The 18,145-nt window shown below is 40.2% G+C and overlaps 1 protein-coding gene across 1 annotated transcript in view; it reads left to right on the top strand.

Moving 5' to 3' along the window:
* The window catches only part of LOC127582678 (alpha/beta hydrolase domain-containing protein 17B-like), a 60,439-nt gene that overhangs the window by 29,106 nt on the left and 13,188 nt on the right, over positions 1-18,145 (top strand). The window contains exon 3 of the mRNA XM_052038220.1: positions 17,221-17,400. Within this exon, the coding sequence (XP_051894180.1) occupies positions 17,221-17,400 (180 nt within the window). The remainder of the gene's footprint in view (positions 1-17,220; positions 17,401-18,145) is intronic.

Below are 18,145 nucleotides of genomic sequence, written 5' to 3'. Positions count from 1 at the left end.
TTCCCTTCTATAAGCCTGTCCATAACAATACGTATGTGATAACTATTTAATCCAGAATGGGCACTTCTCAAACATTGACTGCCTGAAGAAAAGGAGACCGGTATATTGATGGCCCAAAAGTGTTTTCAGTCTTAAATTGGGAGTTGAAATTGATTAAAATTTAAAAGAATTCTTAATTGCTTTAGCTATCTCCTCTTTTGTAATAGTTTATAAAATGAGCAAGTCTCTCACTTATCCTGTCATCTCCACCAGTTTTGCTGCTTTCATCTGGGATTCTTGTCAGATTGGCGAGTGGCACCAGGAAGTAATCATTCTTGTGTCACCCCATCCACCTACAAAACATTCATTCTCTCTCTCATGTGCATCGTGGCTGCAGTGTATCCCACTTAGAAAATGCACTGTTTATTCACCTGGTCAAGGGTAATTAGGGATGGGTAATAAATGCTGACCTTTCCACTGATCTGCATTTCCTGTTTAAAACAAAAATAATTTAAATTTAAAGCTATTGTGTTAAAAGGGATAGATTCACAACAGAACAAGCATTTGAAAACTCTGCATTTGTGAGCTATTATTATTGGCAGCAATATTGTGTCCCACTGTAGTCTAAAACCTATTGTTTGACAGTTCTCTCACTCAACACACCAACTCTAGATCAATGAGGAGTAGTGCTAGTTGTACCTGAAAATGAAGTAAAAATATGGTGGAGCTGCAACACAAGAAAATACAAGTGATAAACAACACGCACAGCATGTGATAGAAAGGTAAACAATCCCAAAATCAATGGGCAGAGAGAATTTCTGCAGCCTTTTCATGAATAGTGGTGGACAGTTAAATAACTAACAGAAGGAGGCTTTGAGAACTGCCCATTTTCAATGATGGCATAGCCTGGAGCAGTCTTGTACCAGGCACCATCTCTTCAATTGTGATCCAGTCTGATACATTTCAATTGCAATTGAAGTATTCAATAACAATAATTGACATCTGGGTAATTTATTCCGTTGTTTGAAGTGTAAATCCAGTGTTTATACAAAAAGTACAAGGGCATTGATCTGGAGTTCAAAAATAGTGCCATACCACAAAGGCAGGTGCATTGGAAGGCTAATAATGAAAGCAACATTTTAATACTTTTTGGAAAAAAAGTCCTAATTTTTGGTTACCTTTATTAACCTAGGGGAGGTATGCAATATTATTATGCTGTGCGTGTATTTTAGTTGACAACCAATTTGTAAATGATGAATTTGGCTGTGATGTTGTCTGGATGCTATAGTACTTTTATACATTAGACAATATTTAAAAACGTCTAGAAATTGGACCAATTTGCACAAGCTTTTTATGAGTAAATCACAAGCTTTAAAAATATTTTGCCCATATTTTAAAAGAGTTGGGACCCATTTCTCATTGAAGGTCTGCCTGCAGAGGAAATTCATCCTAATGCAAGTGTTGTTTCCCTATTGTTTTTTTTAGCATGTGATGAACACCAGCATGTGAGGTGCCCATTATTGACAGAAATAGAATTAAAAGGTCATGATCTGCAACCTTAATTTTAAACTCCCAGTAAAACGTTTTGATTATTGAAAGTAGTGAATCACGCCTAATTTAAAGTGTCATTGGGGCATTGTTTTATTAATCTGCATTGTGCTCCCATTAATTTGTTTTATTGAGGGAAGTGAGATGTTGTTGTTGCTGTTATTATTATCATTGTCACTTGTACCGAGGTACAGTGAAAAACTTGTCCTGGATACCTTTCATACAGCTCATATGGTACGCTGTACGAACAGTATGCAAGACAAGTTTTTCACTGTTCCTCAGTACAAGTGACAATAGTAGTACTACCTCACTTCCCTCAATTTAAAAAAAATTAGTGGGAGCACAATGCAGATTAATAAAACAATGCCCCAATGACACAAGTGCTGTGCACCAGTACCTTCAGTTCACAGACGTCTTGATTTATGACCACCTTGCTGCTGCCAGTTGTAGATTGGGGCTTCCTGGGACACGACCGGCTTACTGTGTTTGTTGGTGAGATGGGGTGTCTCTGTATGGAGACTATGTGCCGCTGCCCATCTTCCCCAGCCCTCCATTCCCCCCGCTCCTGTGTCCACCTGTTCTGTTTTTTTTTAAATGTTCCCACCCTACCCCACTTTCCCTCACTTCCAAGGCAGCCAGTGGCCTGAGCTGTATAATAATGCTGATTCTCTTCTGTTAGTCACCCCATGATTGACACGGATGACAGCTGCCTGTTTAATTGTGCAGATCGGGTTTCAATTCTTCTTAAAGGGAAGAAAACATGATAACAATTTTTTTCAACAGCAAAGGTGTCCAAATTTTACAATTGATAACATTCAGTTTGGTTTTAGGGCAAAACATAATGTCCATTTAGCATGCCGTAAGTAGGCGAAATCCAATTTCTAGCCAGTAGCGTTGTTGTACATTCCAATTACTCAGGCATCAAGACTTATAAATGGAAAGGGTGTTAGGCTTGGAAAGCTCTTTCCACGGTAACTTCTCCTGCCAATACCTTCCTGAGCCCCATGTACTTCATTGTTGCAGCCATACTCTAGATTTGTCTTCCTGATAGTCAGATTGATTCAAATCACTAATCCCAAGTCTACTTTCTTGATGAATATTGCTCCAGCTTCTTATTAAAATATTGGCTGACCCAATATTGTGCTCCTTTTTTGTGAGAAAGTGTGCTGTGGGATATTCGTTGTACATTAGCTGCTGGTAGAAGATAAATATGTTCCTTATTAATGCAGTTATTTATTTGTTGCTCCTAATGCACAGAGGAAACTTCTTAAATTAAACTTTTTTATATTTTATTTACAGCGTGGTAACAAGCCCTTCCAGCCCAGTGAGTCCATGCTGCCCATTTTAAACCCCCAAATTAACCTACCCATATGTCTTTAGAATGTGGGAGGAAACTGGAGCACCCGGGGGAAACCCACACAGACACGGGAGAACACACAAACTCCTTACAGACAGCGACGGGAATTGAACCCTGATCGCTGGCGCTGTAATAGCATTGCGCTAACCACTACGCTACCATGCCTCCTGAGATGTTTATGTATATACAGTCTCAGTTTCTTCTAAACTTGTTTTTCTGTGGCCAATCCCCATGCAACAAAGTAGGTAAGACTAAGAGAGATGTGGCCAATAGCAATTCCATGTCCCCCTGCCCTTTTTTTAACTTGGTCAAGTTCTGTTGTCTATGTGGGTTAAACAAAAAGATCAGACTGAAAGGCCAACAATTTTGAGACCTTTTTATAATACTGTGCCTGTCACAGATGCTGCTACTAAACTCCACTGTTTTGCTGATCTGCTTATTCTAGATATATGATATCAAAAAAGATTACACAACCAATTTTCTATTCAGTTACCAGGGTCACTGCTACTCATGTTACAAATCTGATGACTTGGTTGTTATTTTAGTGGTGTCATTTTGTTTTAGCAATTTCATTTCTTTCTTTCCAGTTTTGGATGAGGTGAAGTTTCATCTTTCCAGTTTCACAGCCATTTGTTCATTCTTGGCTCAGAATTCAGTGCCTGATTGTTAAACTTTGCCTTCACACTGTGAGGTATCTGTGTTTTCAATCAGAAAACAAAAGCTTATTTTAAAGTGAAAGATAAGTAAATGGTCCCTGATTGTCATTTTCATCCCTATGCTCACAACCTATGCCTTGGAATCTAGCAACTATTTTTCTGAAAACTCCCAACTCATTTTCAGGCCCCTCCCTGGCTATGGTCTACTTCCTTCTGTAACACATGATAATCCTTTAAGATTTCTTCCAGTTTGAGCCCATTGTTCATCCCTGGCTTTAATCATGCCACCCCTGATGGCTCTAGGCTCCAGAATTCCTTCCCAAGCCTTTTTGTTTCTTCACTTCTCTAAAATTGGTAATTGTATTATTATTATTATCATATGTACCAAGACACAATGGAAAAACATTGCATGCCATCCAAACAGATCATTCCAAACATAAGTACATCTAGATAGTATAAAGGGGAAAAAAGACAATGCAAAATATAATGTTACAGTTACAGAGAAAGTGCAGGAAGACAAATAAGGTGCAAGGGCCACGATAAAGTAGTTTGAGAGATCAGAAGTTTATCTTTATTTTATAAGAGGTCCGTTCAAAGGTTTTGTAACAGCAGGATGGAGGTTGTCCTTGAGCCTGGTGGTGCGTGTTCTGAAGCTTTTGTATCTTCTGCCTGATGGAAGCGGGTGGGGGGGCGGTGGTGATGAAAGAATGACCGGGGTGGGAGGCGTTCTTGATTATGTCGGCTGCTTTCCTGAGGCAGCAGGAAGTGTAGTCAGAGTAAATGGAGAGGAAGCTGGTTTTTGTAACAGTGCACAAAATCATGCACTGTCCTCGTCTAGGTAGTGCGAAAGTAGTACAGAATCATAGAATGGTTACAGCATGGAAGGAGGCCATTCACCTTGTTGATTCTGTACCAGCCCTAAGAGTAAGAGCAGTCTAACCAATCCCACATTTCCCTCTCTCCCTGTAGCCCTGCACTTTATTTTCTTTCAGATAATTTTGAACTTGCTTGCACTACTACCCCTAACCACTTGCTGTATAACAAAATCAAATTATGACAGTCAATCCTGTAGGCATTTCCATTATTACCAGCCTTGGCACTCAAAGTGCTGCCTCAGGTAATGTGTGAAAGGATGATTCACTGGATGCTTTCTGTCTCCATCTCTGACCTGACTTAGAAACTTGAAGGGAAATGGCATCCAAGCTACAGTGTCCTAAGCACCACTAATGCAGTTTTCTGTGCATCATCTGATGTTTGCAATTTGGAATAGGCATTTAAAATGTTGGTAGATGTAGAATGGAGCTGATATTAACATCAGAGTGAGAGACCATTTTACCTCTTTATGGTTCTATGAATGACATTAAACAGAGTCATGCAGCACAGAAATAGGCCATTCAGCCCATTATGTCCATGCCAGCCTTTTTGCCCATCTACACAATACCATTTGCCTGCATTAGGACCATATCAAGTGCCTGTCTAAATGCCTCTTAAACGTATCTGATTCCACCATGTCCTCTGGCAGCAAGTTCCAGGTATCAACCACTCTTCAAAAAAAACACATTTCCCTTAGATCTCCTATAAAACTCCATTGTCTTACCTTAAGCCTATGCCGTATTGTTTGACATTGTGACGGAAGGAAAGCATTAAAAAAAAAATTAGCTGGCATCATTTACAAGCAATCCTCTTGTTGCCAACAGCAAGGTATTCTTTACCCACTCTTTCCTCTTTCGTTGATTCCAGTGGGATAAATCCTGTGCAGCTGTGTAAAGTTCAAAGTGACTCCTAGCTATGAAAAAAAATCAATCAGCTTGAAGTATACTGGTTGTCTGCTTTGCAAGTGGAAAATAATTACCAAATTGTATTGAGCATGACTGATGCAATCAATGTTCAAAGGCACACCTGTCAACCTTCTCTGTACACATTATCCTTACCTCTGACTAATTATCTTTTGAAAGATTATGAATTGATTAAATTAGCTTTAAGTGGCCCGAAGGAACAGCAATTGTTCCATTCTATTCCCAGAAAAGCAACTGTGAAGCCTTATGTTCTATAACCTGGCATTTTAAAGGTTTAAATGTAACCTAGACACTACAATACCCAAGTGTTCCCCCTTTGTCATAACTTTTGCAGCTCTTTTGGAATCCCTCAACTGAGACTTGTAAGCAAATCTGTGCCAATAGATTCTTCTTGTTGTAAATGTTCAGTGAACATGGATTATTTTGTTTAGGAGGGACAGCAATAGGATGTTGAGAGAATGTACAAGCTAACAAACTTGCTCATCCTGCCAGTGAAACTGGTTTATAACTCCTGAAAACCATAGGAAAAGCTGGTATTTAAGGTAGAAAACTGATCTACTCTTGCTCTGTCCTGTATGATTGAAATTTAGTTACCTGGTATGAGGGAAGACTTGAGGAGTAATGCTATCTTGGGCTGCTGCGTGTGTTACATGATACGTAAAAGGTGAGGTCATTCGTCATTGCAATGGTGGGGGCAAAAGGGGCACATAAGTGGCAGAAGGAAAATGGGGTTGAAAAAACAAGTATCTTGTCATTTGCTGAAAAGCAAAAGGCTGCATGTGCTAGAGATCAGAAATAAAACAGAAAATGCTGAAAATATTCAGGTCAGGAGCATCTGTGGAAAGAGAGAGTCAACTTTCCAGGCTGATGACCTTTCATTAGAATTCAAAAAATTCACTTCGTATAAGACAGTGGTAATGAACCTGATTCTGATTTCTGAAATGGGGGAAGAGTGGAGAGAACGAACAGGAATGTCTGTTATAAGGGACTAAAAGGAACAAATGTGTGAGCGCCGATGGTGTCAGGTGAGAGAGGGTGCTGAAGGCTTGTTAGTCTCATCTGTGGAGAGAGAAACAGATTTAACATTCCAATTGATGTCCCACCAGTTGGTTCTGATAAAAGTTGGAAAGGCTGGTTTTATCTGAAATGTTGAATTCATGTTGGATCCTGAACATATAATTCACCAAGTTGGAAGATGAGATGGAGTTCATTGTGCTTTGTTGGAACGGGATAAAAAGGCCATAAACAGAGAGGGTCAGAGTGGGGTGAAGAATTTGACAGACGACTGGGATCACAGTCAATCTTGCAAACTGAACCAAGGTGCTTTGCAAAGTGGTCACCCAACTTGTGTTTGGTCTCTTCAGTGTAAAGGAGGCTGTTGCTTTTTTTTATCTCTCCCACACTCTCTCGCTCTCTCCACATACTGTCCGACCTGCTAGATATTTCCAGCATTTTCATTTTTAATTTCAGATTTCTTTCTTCAGTGTTTTGTTTCTCCAATTCCAGTATTAAAATATATGACTAATAGGAACTATAGGAACATGGGGATAGGTTATTTTGCCCCTCAAACATCTTCTGTCATTTTGTGAAATGGGTGACCTAATTTGTAAATGTAAACACCTGTTCATTCAACGATTGAAACTAAAGATTCTTGACTAAAGGAACAGAAGCAATTCAGTCTTCTTAAATGGATGTTTAATTAAATATTCCATGGGAAATAAATAGGTATTTTAACACTGTAAAATCAGTTATGTACAAAAGGGGGTTAAGTTTAAGAAGCATGGATTAGGACTGTACAAATGGTATAAAAATTCAGGAAAAGGTTGTTGTTATAAATCACATCGAGGCCACGTAGAGAAAGGGTATGTTTTTCTATTTTGATGTCTGTTGCTTGTCTGGTAATCATGTACAGAACCAGAAAGTCTGATGTTGCCATGACACCTATACATTGAAAAGGAGAAGAAATAAAAATAGAAAATGCTGGAAACACTCAGCGAATCAGGCAGAATCTGAAAAGAAAATAGAGTTAACATTTCAGGCCAAAAACTCTTCATCAGAGCTTGAAACAGAGAAATCTTTGCTTCCATGAGAGGAAATAGGAATATTTGGATGCCATTGGGACTGTGTGGTTTTGTGTTCTCTAAGTGGATTTCCTCTTCTAGGACTGATTGTTCTTGCACGAACAAGTGGGGACAGTGTAGAAGAACGTTGGTCATGTGCAGCCTTTCTTTCCCTGATGTATGTTAACTGATCTTCAGAATCAGGTTTATTATCACTGGCACGTGTCATGAAATTTATTGTTTTGCGGCAGCAGTACAGTACAAGACATTAAAAATTACTACAAGTTAGAAAATAAATAGTGCAAGTGAGGAATAACGAGGTGGTGTTCATGGATCATGCAGAAATCTGATGGCGGAGGGGAAGAAGCTGTTCTAAAAACATTGAGTGTGGGTCTTCAGGCTCCTGTACCTCCTCCCCAATGGTAGTAATGAGAAGAGGGCACGTCCCGAATGGTGAGGGTCCTTAATGATGGATGCTGCTGCCTTGAGGCACCGCTCGATGCTCAATGGTGGGGAGGGTTGTGCCCATGATGGAACTGGCTGAGTCTACAACCCTCTGCAGCCTCTTTCAATCCTGCATGTTGGAACCTCCATGGCAGGCAGTGATGCAACCAGTCAGAATGCTCTTCACTGTACATCTGTAGAAATCTGCAAGAGTCTTTGGTGACGTACCAAATCCCCTTAAACTCCTAATGAAGTAGAGCAGCTGGCGTGTCGCCTTCATGATTGCATCAATGTTTTGGGCCCAGGATAGATCCTTTGAGATGTTGATGCCCAGGAATTTGAAGCTCCTTACCCTTTCCACTGCTGACCCCTCAATGACTCTCCTGACTTCCCCTTCCTGAAGTCCACAATCAATTCCTTGGTCTTGCTGACATTGAGTGTGAGGTTGTTATTGTGACACCACTCAACCAACAGATCTGTATCCTCTTCGTTGCCATCTAAGATTCTGCCAGCAGCAGTGGTGTCATCGGTGAATTTATAAATGGCATTTGAGCTGTGCGTAGCCACACAGTCATGAGTGTAGGGAGAGTAGAGCAGTGGGCCAAGCACACATCCTTGAGGTATGCCTGTGTTGACTGTCGGCGAGGAGGAGACGTTACTACTGATCCGCACCGACTGTGGTCTCCTGATAAGGAAGTCAAGGATCCAGTTGCAGAGGATGGTACAGAGGCCCAGGTTTTGAGGTTTGTTGATTAGTACTGAAGGGATGATGGTGTTGAACGCCGAGCTGTAATTGATAAACAGCAGCCTGACATATGTTTTGCTGTTGTCGAGGTGCTCCAACACTGAGCGAAGAGCCAGTGAGATTGCATCCACTGTAGACCTGTTGTGGCAGTAGACAAATTGCAGCAGGTCCAGATCCTTGCTTAGTCCTGACCAACCTCAAAGCACTTCATCACAGCAGATGCGAGTGCTACTGGGCAATAGGCATTGAGGCAGCTCATCCTGCTCTTCTTGGGCACCGGTATGATTGATGCCCTTTTGAGGCAGATGGGAACCTCCATCTGCAGCAGTGAGAGATTGAAGATGTCCTTGAACACTCCAGCCAGTTGGTTGGTCTTAGCACCATTTCAACTGGAAAAGACATTGCTTGCTTTTTGTGAACAATGATGATAGAACATTGACTGGAAGGTTATCCAACTTTCACCTTATTTCCCCAGATTCTAGCACCCCCCCCCCCACCCCCCACCTTTTCTTTTCCTTACCGGAAATTCTGAAGAGGACTTGGAGGGAGAGAAAGTGTTAGTTGTCAGCCCCTAGCTCCCAGAAGTCCGGAGACAGCTAAGCCCTGATATAAAAATTGCTTTCTTGTGCTTTTAGGAGGCCATAGCACAGTCTACTTTTCCATGCAGACTGATTCCTTGGTTATAAAGGTCTAGTTGGTGCCCTCCCTGCTTTTCTTGTTGAAGACAGGATCATGCTTGGCTGTGAAAACCTTCACAGTCTGTTCACCACCCACGACTGCCTGACCTTAAGCATGAAAATGATGATTTCAAGGAAGTACTCAAGGCAACTGGTAGTTACTGCATCACACGCTAGCAAAGGACGGCGCCTTCAAGAAAGGAGTGGAGAGCTGACGTTGCAAAGATATTTGGATGTTAACAGATGTGTGGTTCAGCTTGATATCATGTGATACACAGCAGCTGGAGGAAAAGGAACTGCTCTGAATTAAAGCATGATAGTCCAACTAATGCAATAGTTATAAATGGCTTGCTGATGAAATTTAGACTAATTTAAATTTGGAGTCAGGTTGTTTGATCTTGGAGGTAAAAATCTGTGCAGAGAAACATGATACTGCAATAAATGACATTACTTAAACACAGAGCACGAGACAACACAGGATAAAGGCAGGGCTTCAGTAATACTATTTGAATTGGCACAGAAACAGCTCTTACAGCTGTCATGTAGACCACAGGACTGAAACTGTTCAGTTCAGCCACATAGTACTCTGTTATTTCTTTTCCCTATTAATTTCTCTTAAGGAGCAAACTCTGTGCTAGGACATGGTTATTGTTACTGGCAATCATCCAACCCTTAATGTAAATGGCTAATCTTTCCCACCACCTCCCTCCTCCCCATCTTTTCTGGCTATTTATCCCCCACCCCTCACCCCACTCCCCGACCATTCCCCCTCATTTGAAAGCAAAGACTCTTTGGTGGAATTTGATTCTGTTAGCATTAATACGAATCACATCCACATGCTTGTTTTTCAAAAAAAAACTGTTAATTGGGAGCTCAAGCTGAATTTGCTTTTCTCTCTCTGCAGCCTAGCATCGCTTGCAGGATAAAGCAGGGATTTATCACCTGGTCTGTTTGGCTCAGTACCACACCAAATAGTTCTTTAAGATTGTTAACCATCAAGACAATTTGTTCTACCCTTTCAGTACCTTTTTCATAGAATCATACCAACATACAGCACAGAAATGGCCGCTCTCATTCATGCCACCCTTGACACCTATCTACACTAATCCCATTTGCCCGCATTAGGCCCGTATCCCTCCACTCCTTTCCTATCCAAGTACCTGTCCAATAACCTCCTAAACCTGCTTCCACCACTTCCTCTGGCAACTCATTCCAAATATTCACCAGTTTCAATGTGGAAAAAGTCGTGCTTCAGATCTCATTTAAATTTTTCCCCTCTCAGTGCCCTCAGTATCCTGTGCTCTCTAGTTCTAGACTCGCATACCCTGGGAAAAAGATTCTGACTATGCCCCTCATAATTTTGTGAACCTTTATAACCTTTTCTGTAATGGAACATAGAACAGTATAGCAGAGGAACAGGCTCTTCAGTCCATGATGTCTGTGCTGACCATGATGCCAATTTAAACTAACCTCATCTGCCTGCACATGATCTATATCCCTCCATTCCCTGCCTGTGAAAGAGTTATACAGCAGAGAAACAGCCCCTTTGGCCCAACTCATCCATGCTGACCAAGGTCCCTATCTGAGCTAATTCCATTTGCCTGTGTTTGACCCATTTTACTTTGAACCTTTTCGAGCCATGTATCTGTCCAAATGTCTTGTTAAAACATTGTAATTGTACCTGCCTCTACAGCTTCCTCCCACAGCTTATTCCATATACCACCACCCTCTCTCTGTGGAAAAAGTTGCCCCTCGGGTCCTTTTAAATATCTCCCTTCTCACCTTTAGTTTTGGATTCCCCTACCCTGTGACTATCCACCTTATCTACAGCCCTCATGATTTTACATATATTTGTAAGGTCACCACTCAGCCTCCTATGCTCCAGGGAAAACTAACCCAGCCTTCCCAGAGGCTTCTTATAATTTAAGCCTTCCAGTTTGGGTAACATTCTTGTGAATCTTTTCGGCACCCTTTCCACCCATGCTTCCTACAGCTGGGTGACCAGAACTGCACACAATAATCCAAGTGTGGTCTCACCAGTATCTTGTCAAGTTACAACATGATGTCCCAACTCCTGTGCTCAATGCCCTGACTGATGAAGGCAAGTGTGCCAAATGTTTCTGTCAATCTTCTTCAAAAAAAACTCAATCAAGCATAACTGCTTCCACCACCTCCCCTGGCAGCATGTTCGGGTACCTACCACTCTGTGTGTGTGTGTGCCTTTCCAATTTCCCCAAGACTAATTTGTGACCTCAATAAACTTAGTTTTACTGAAAACTGTAGTACTTAACGATTTTATTTCATGTTGTAGCAAATGTTGTTCTCATCAAAAACAGAAATAATTTTCTAATTTGCACCTCAACATTTTTTTATGAAGAAGTGAATCCTACTGTTGTATTTACATAGTCTGTTGCAAGGGAACTGAAGTCTGATTACAAATGACAAAGTTTTAAGGGAATAACTGGTTGATTTGAATGAGTGTTGTACAATTGGAATTAAAAATGAGAATTAATATTGTGATTTGACCCAATACACAAAGTTAACAGTCAACTGGGCTGCTCAAGATGTTTGTTTTTACAGTTGAATCCGTATAATGGAACAGATGAAAAAGGGCTTTTAAATTTTTGTTAGAACCAGATATCAGCAAGTCAGCATCCTTAAAAATTTGTCAGTTTTTTTTAATGTCAACTGAACTGATTGGTAGATTGCTTCTGAGTAGAGAAACAAAGGACTGCAGATGCTGGAATCCAGATGAAAAATGCTACGATGCAGGAGGAACTCAGCAGGCCAGGCAACATCCGTGGAGAATAGCAGGCGGTCAACGTTTTGGGTCAGGACCCAGTCCTGAAGAAGGGTCCTGACCCGAAATGTTGACCGCCTGCCTTTCTCCATGGATGTTGCCTGGCCTGCTGAGTTCCTCCAGCATCATAGCATTTTGCTTCTGAGTAGTTGGACTTCAATGAATGTTAATGGATCTTTATACTTGCTCATCTTCTCATCCTGGATTACCTGCTTTTCATAAGGACAGGATCCTTTTGCCACATATCAGGTAATATATTCTACTGCTGCTAAAGTGAACCAAACCAAGGTGGACTGTATTTTCTAAATGAATTCAGGCAAAGTGGTAAAGCAGCCAGGATAGGAAAGGTAGTTGAACTTTGTGCCAAAGTTTTTAGAAACCTGTATTTTAATGGTTGTTTACGTACACTGTGTATGCAAAGAAGCATGAAGGTACACTTGAAATGCATTTGAATAGCATCTAGTAGGCTAAAAACTGATAAGAGACAACGTGTACTGTCGCGTGCTGTAGGGCATTTATGCACAGCAGATGATGTCAGCAAGATTGATGCTGATGCATATTGGATGAGGTGAGACCAAACTCGATTGTTTTGTTTTCTCCTGGCCTTTCTTCCCTGCTATGTCATCCTGACCCCTCTCATCTCCTTGCCTCTCTTTCCTCAAATTTCCAGGTGAGTCACAAGAAGGTGAAAAACAGATGGAAATAGCTGCTATCAGCTCCAGCTAGGTGCCTATACAGCTACACCTTTGGGCACGTCAGTTGTAAAGCTCAATGAGGGCTGAATTCCTTTTCCCATCAGATGCTGCTCGACCTGCTGAGTTCCTCCAGCAGATTGTTTGTTGCTTTGAATTAGAATATTTCAGTTGTTGTAGTATCACAAGGGAAAGAAATGGGATTGAAAGAGAAGAAACAGAGTTTAAAAATTGTTTAGGTTTTAATTTTTTTTAACCTCCATAAAGTAATTAAATTCTGAAAGATTACATTTAGAAAATTAAATTTCTAATGCCAGAGAGGTCATTTGGAAGAAAATCAAACTTATCACATTGTGAAAAACGTACTTGCTCATGAATGCAATCAAGTTAATTTTTTTTTGTTCTTATGTGTTTACTATGACTAGTGCAGAAGTGCAGCAGATTTATTTCCTTACATGAGCTTCAGTACTTGGTACATCAGCATCCTGGTGTGTTGTGACTTCTGGAGGAGCAGAACATGCTGGACAGTAATTTCCACATTTCTGTGTTTAACTGTTCATGTGGAGACTGCCGATAGCAGCTGTCAGATTCACTCCATAACGGTGATCATTATGGTTCTCAGCCCAAAATCTGACAGCTTTTGTCTGTGCTCCAGTTAGGTACCTTTTGGTTCATGCCCCCATAGTTACAGTCCTGGAATGCCATTCTAAATTATTTGCTCAAACCTAAGAGGATCTTAAACCAGTGTTTCTTGCTGTGGAAAAAATGATGGTGAATAGGACAACAACTACCTTTTTAAGTAGTATCATGGCAGGTATCTTGTAAAAGGACGGTGGCTTTAAAGGTTAATGGATTTCAACTTAACTCTTATTAGTGAAATAACCAAATCATTGTTTAACCTATCCAAAAAAATACATATTTCAATGCTGACGAAATTAATTTCCTTTGAAAATATAAGAACAGGAAGAAATCCCAGAATAAATACAGGCTGTAATTTCAGGCTAGAAAGTCAGGAAGCTGTTTGTTCAGTAACCTTTAATAAGGCACAAGGGAAACATTCAAGTTCTGGAAGCAATACAGAAAAGTTATGGGACTAATGTCTAGTGCCAAAGAATTTAATTATGAGGAAAGACTGGAAAAGCTAGTACTCATTAATTTTGTAGGGGTCGACTGTGGTGGTCTATTAGAACTACTTTAAATATAACATGGAACAGAAAGGCAAAACTAGAACACTATTTCCAAAGTATCACTTGTGAAATGCAAATTTAAGGCCTGTGTTACTAATTTCAACTTCAGGCAAAAAATGTAAAGGTTTGGTTTGCATTCTGGACATGATAATAGAGGGAATGATTTTGAAAACGATGACCGATACATATGCATGGGGGGGATTTGGACTCTTGTCTGTATGAACAGATTAACAGCTTTCCTCGGCTGTACTATGTTCTGTGTTTGTCTATTGAATATAGTGCAGCTGAGTGCAGCTTCTGCAAGGTGTTTTAATAATTAATGGTACTTGTTTCAAATTCTAACACACTTTTTGCTAGTCTTTATAGGTTTATTTCTTTCATTCCAACAATGTAATTTTATAATCAATCTGCTCTTGGTTAGAACTTGTCCATCAGAGGTGTGTTGTCTTGCAGATGAAATGTTAATTGAGGCCTTCCTGTGTGCTTCAGTGAAAGTTTGAAGAGTATTTATCCCTTATCCAACAAAATGTTAATGAGCATAATCATAGTTATTTTTCTGAGTGGTATATATATGTATATATATATATTTGTGTGTGTGTGTGTGCATATTAGCTATCACGTTTGCCTTTTAAAACTAAAATGGATCTTTTTTTAAGTGAATGGTAAACATTTAAGGAAGAAAAGGTTGGCAGTCTGAACACGGGTTGATATCCAATCCTGTATATTGCATCAGCCTCAAAGTGCACTGTGGTTGTTCCACAATGCTTTCAACTATACCTGCAAGGGCAATATCCAGCCTTATCACAAGTGATTGGTGTACCATTGTGCAAGTCACACCATTACCAAGTCTATTTTGAGATTGAGCCTAATAAAGGACATGGAATGCTGCACTTTGCATCTTAGATTGTCACATCTGATCAAAGAATGCTGAAGCTAATCTAGATAACCAGAAATTGAATAACAATGCATTTTTGATTGGACATCATGAGCAAAGTCAGCATTCATTCTCCAGCCAGCTATGCATCACTGCAGTCCATGCAGTGAGGGTCCATTGCTATTACCAGGAGAGCTCTGGGATTTGACCCAATGATGGTGAAGTGATGGCAATATATTCCTTAGTCAAGATGGTGCATGGCTTTGAAGGGAACTTTTAAGGTGTTGATTTTCCTATGTGACTCCCTATTCTTGTCCTCCTAGATGATCATGATTTGGGAGTGCTTTTAAAAAAGCCTTGGTGATTTGCTGCAGTGTATCTTGTCAACATTACCCACTGAAGCCATGATGCAGTGGTGGTAAACTGAATGTTTAGAGAGGAGGATTGGATGTTAATGCCACAGGCTGCTTGTTCCAGATAGAGCTGAACTTTAGTGTTGTAGGAGCTGAACTTATCAGATATGTGAGTGAACTTCTTTTCTCTCCCAGCATGTATTTTAGATTTTAATAAGGCTTTGAAGAGTCTGGAGATGAGAGACTAATGCAGAAGATCCACAGCAACCATGTTTATGTAGCTGGTCCAGTTAAGAGTTCTTTTTCTTAGTTGTATCCGAGTCCCATGGTGGTACTGCTGAAAGAAGACCTTCCACCTCCAAAACTAGCAAACATGCAAAATAAATACCTGTTTGCCCCCTCAAAAATTTAGGGTATAATACCAAAAATCAAGATGATGCTTGTAATTTTTTGAACTCAGTCTAGTTTGTGACATTATTTGTAACAAACTCCCACACATCTGTTGTTCTCTGGATCAGTATAAATGGTAGTTCAGTTGAGACAATTTGAATATTTTCCTTTGAAAATAAATATAGAATCTATTCAGTTACATTCTTAAAGAGCCATGTATGAAGGTACATCTCAATTAAAAGATCTGCTGGATTACAATATATGTACACATTTGAGAGCAGGGTTTGAAAAAAACAGTAAACTCTTTTTTGATTGAAATTTAGATACATTGATGGGTCATGTACTTCTGATTTTGTTGATATTTTGGATTGATAAATCTTTGGGAAGATACTTTGGCATAGCTATTTCTGGTCAAAATTTAGAAATGAATTAATAAAGTCCCCATATATTCGTCTTTTTCCTGTGCATGAGAATTACTTGTTAGATTTTTGATTCCATGGGTTAAGTGTTAAATTTGAGCATTAGATCCAATTTATTGCACCTTTGGCTTTCTTACTGCAAACTGTCCCAAACTCCAAGCAGAAATTATGCTTCCAGCAGGAATTTAACAAAATAATTGGCATGTCCAAAATAGGAAAACTCTTTAAATACATTTCTGAAACAGTTCTTTGGGATTGAGGATGACTTGCTCCCAGTTTGATTTTGTCGGTTCTGAGGTAGCTAAGGAGACCAATGTGGGAACTGCAGGAGTGGACTGTCAGGTGGGTTACTGGTGGTGTGTGGGACTTGCATTCACACCCAATGCATGGCCTTGAGATTCTCAATGCCATCCTGAATCCCCTCCACTTTCTAGAAGATGCTGGGGATGTTGCACCTCTTCACTGAGCATATCTTTGAATGTTTTTTCCCTGTCTGCCTGGTTCTCAACACCCACAATGGAGTTCAAAATGGATTTTTTGGAAGTCTGGTGTTTAACAAGCGAAGGATGTGGCCTGCTCAGCAGAGCCAACTGGTGATCAACTGTTGAGCACTACTGTGGGCGGTTCCTACTGTAGGTGACACAGTTGAATGTATTAATTATAGACTGCACATTGTCAGAGGTGCCCTCTCTTGCCTGAGGTGAGTCCTGTCTGTCTACTCAGTTGGATATAAAGGATTCCATAATACCTTTTAATGAAAACAGTAAATTTTCTGATGTTGTGGATAACAATCGTGCCATTTTCAATGCAAACAGAACAAATCAAGTGGCCATTTATTTCATTGCAGATTTTGGGAACATCTTGGCTACATGATTAACACTGTAAACATATTGATCTTTAGTTACTTAGCCATGTAGTGCATTAGGACATCCCAAAGCTGTGGAAGGTGCTATGTAACTGCAAGCTTTTATTGTATCATAGTGTTGTTTGATTTTTTTTCCCCCCAATTTTGACTTCTATTGAATTGTATTCCGACTGTTTCAGTGGCAATGGATATTAACCTAAAATCTACTTGGTGCGTTCAGATATGGTAATAGAGGCATATAAAATGTTGGAAATGTCAGGCAGCATTTAAAGACAGTACTAGATTACAAAGTACAAAGGTAGGAATTGATCCGAGATGACAAACTAGGGCCAGATGGCTGGTGGCATTCACTCATGCTTGATTTCCTTTTCATTGCAGATATGGCATTAGTCCCGAAAACATTATATTGTACGGGCAGAGTATTGGTACTGTTCCGACCGTAGACTTGGCTTCCCGGTATGAGTGTGCTGCCGTTATTCTGCATTCTCCTCTGACCTCAGGAATGCGGGTGGCGTTCCCAGACACAAAGAAAACATACTGCTTTGATGCATTCCCTAAGTAAGTATACATTGCTGTGGTTCAACTGGAGCTGTTTGCTGAGATGATTTCTTGTCAAATCCCACACATACCTTGGCCCATTGCAGTGACCTATATCAACAAAATGCAGTTTTTGAAAGCAACACTTAGAGAATAAATCACTCATGGCAGGACCAAAGTAATAAGAATTCGGCTGATGGTGTAGTCTACTGTATATTGTGTGACCTCCAACTATGAAGGTAGAATTTTTAAAGGGTGAATTATCAATGCCTACTGACATTCAGTCAAGTGTTGTCACTGATATTTGTGAATTCAGTTAAACCATTAAGTTCAAACATTGTCCTTATTTCCTAATTGTCTCTACCTTGTACCCTTTTGTTTGCTTTCTGTGATTGACACACCCATGCTTAATGCTCTAGCAGTACAGAAGAATGAGAGGGGACCTCATAGCAACATTTAGAATGTTGAAAGGACTGGACAGAGTAGATGTGGCTAAGCTGTTTCCCTTGGTGGGTGAGTCCAGGACTAGACGGCACAATCTTAGAATTAGAGGGTACCGGTTTAAAACAGAAATGAGGAGAAATTTCTTTAGGCCGAGGGTAGTGAAATTATGGAATTCTTTGCTACATACAGCTGTGGAGGCCTAATCATTGGGGGCATTTAAGGAGGAGATTGATAGGTATCTAATTAGTCAAGCTATCAAGGGATATGGGGATAAGGCCAGAAATTGGGGCTAGGTAGGAATAGTTTTAGTTTAGCTCATGGA

The sequence above is a fragment of the Pristis pectinata genome, chromosome 24, assembly GCF_009764475.1.
Source record: "Pristis pectinata isolate sPriPec2 chromosome 24, sPriPec2.1.pri, whole genome shotgun sequence".
Taxonomy (NCBI): Eukaryota; Metazoa; Chordata; class Chondrichthyes; order Rhinopristiformes; family Pristidae; genus Pristis; species Pristis pectinata.
The sequence above is the reverse complement of the archived record's forward strand: the minus strand, read 5'-3'. Positions and strand labels throughout refer to the sequence as shown.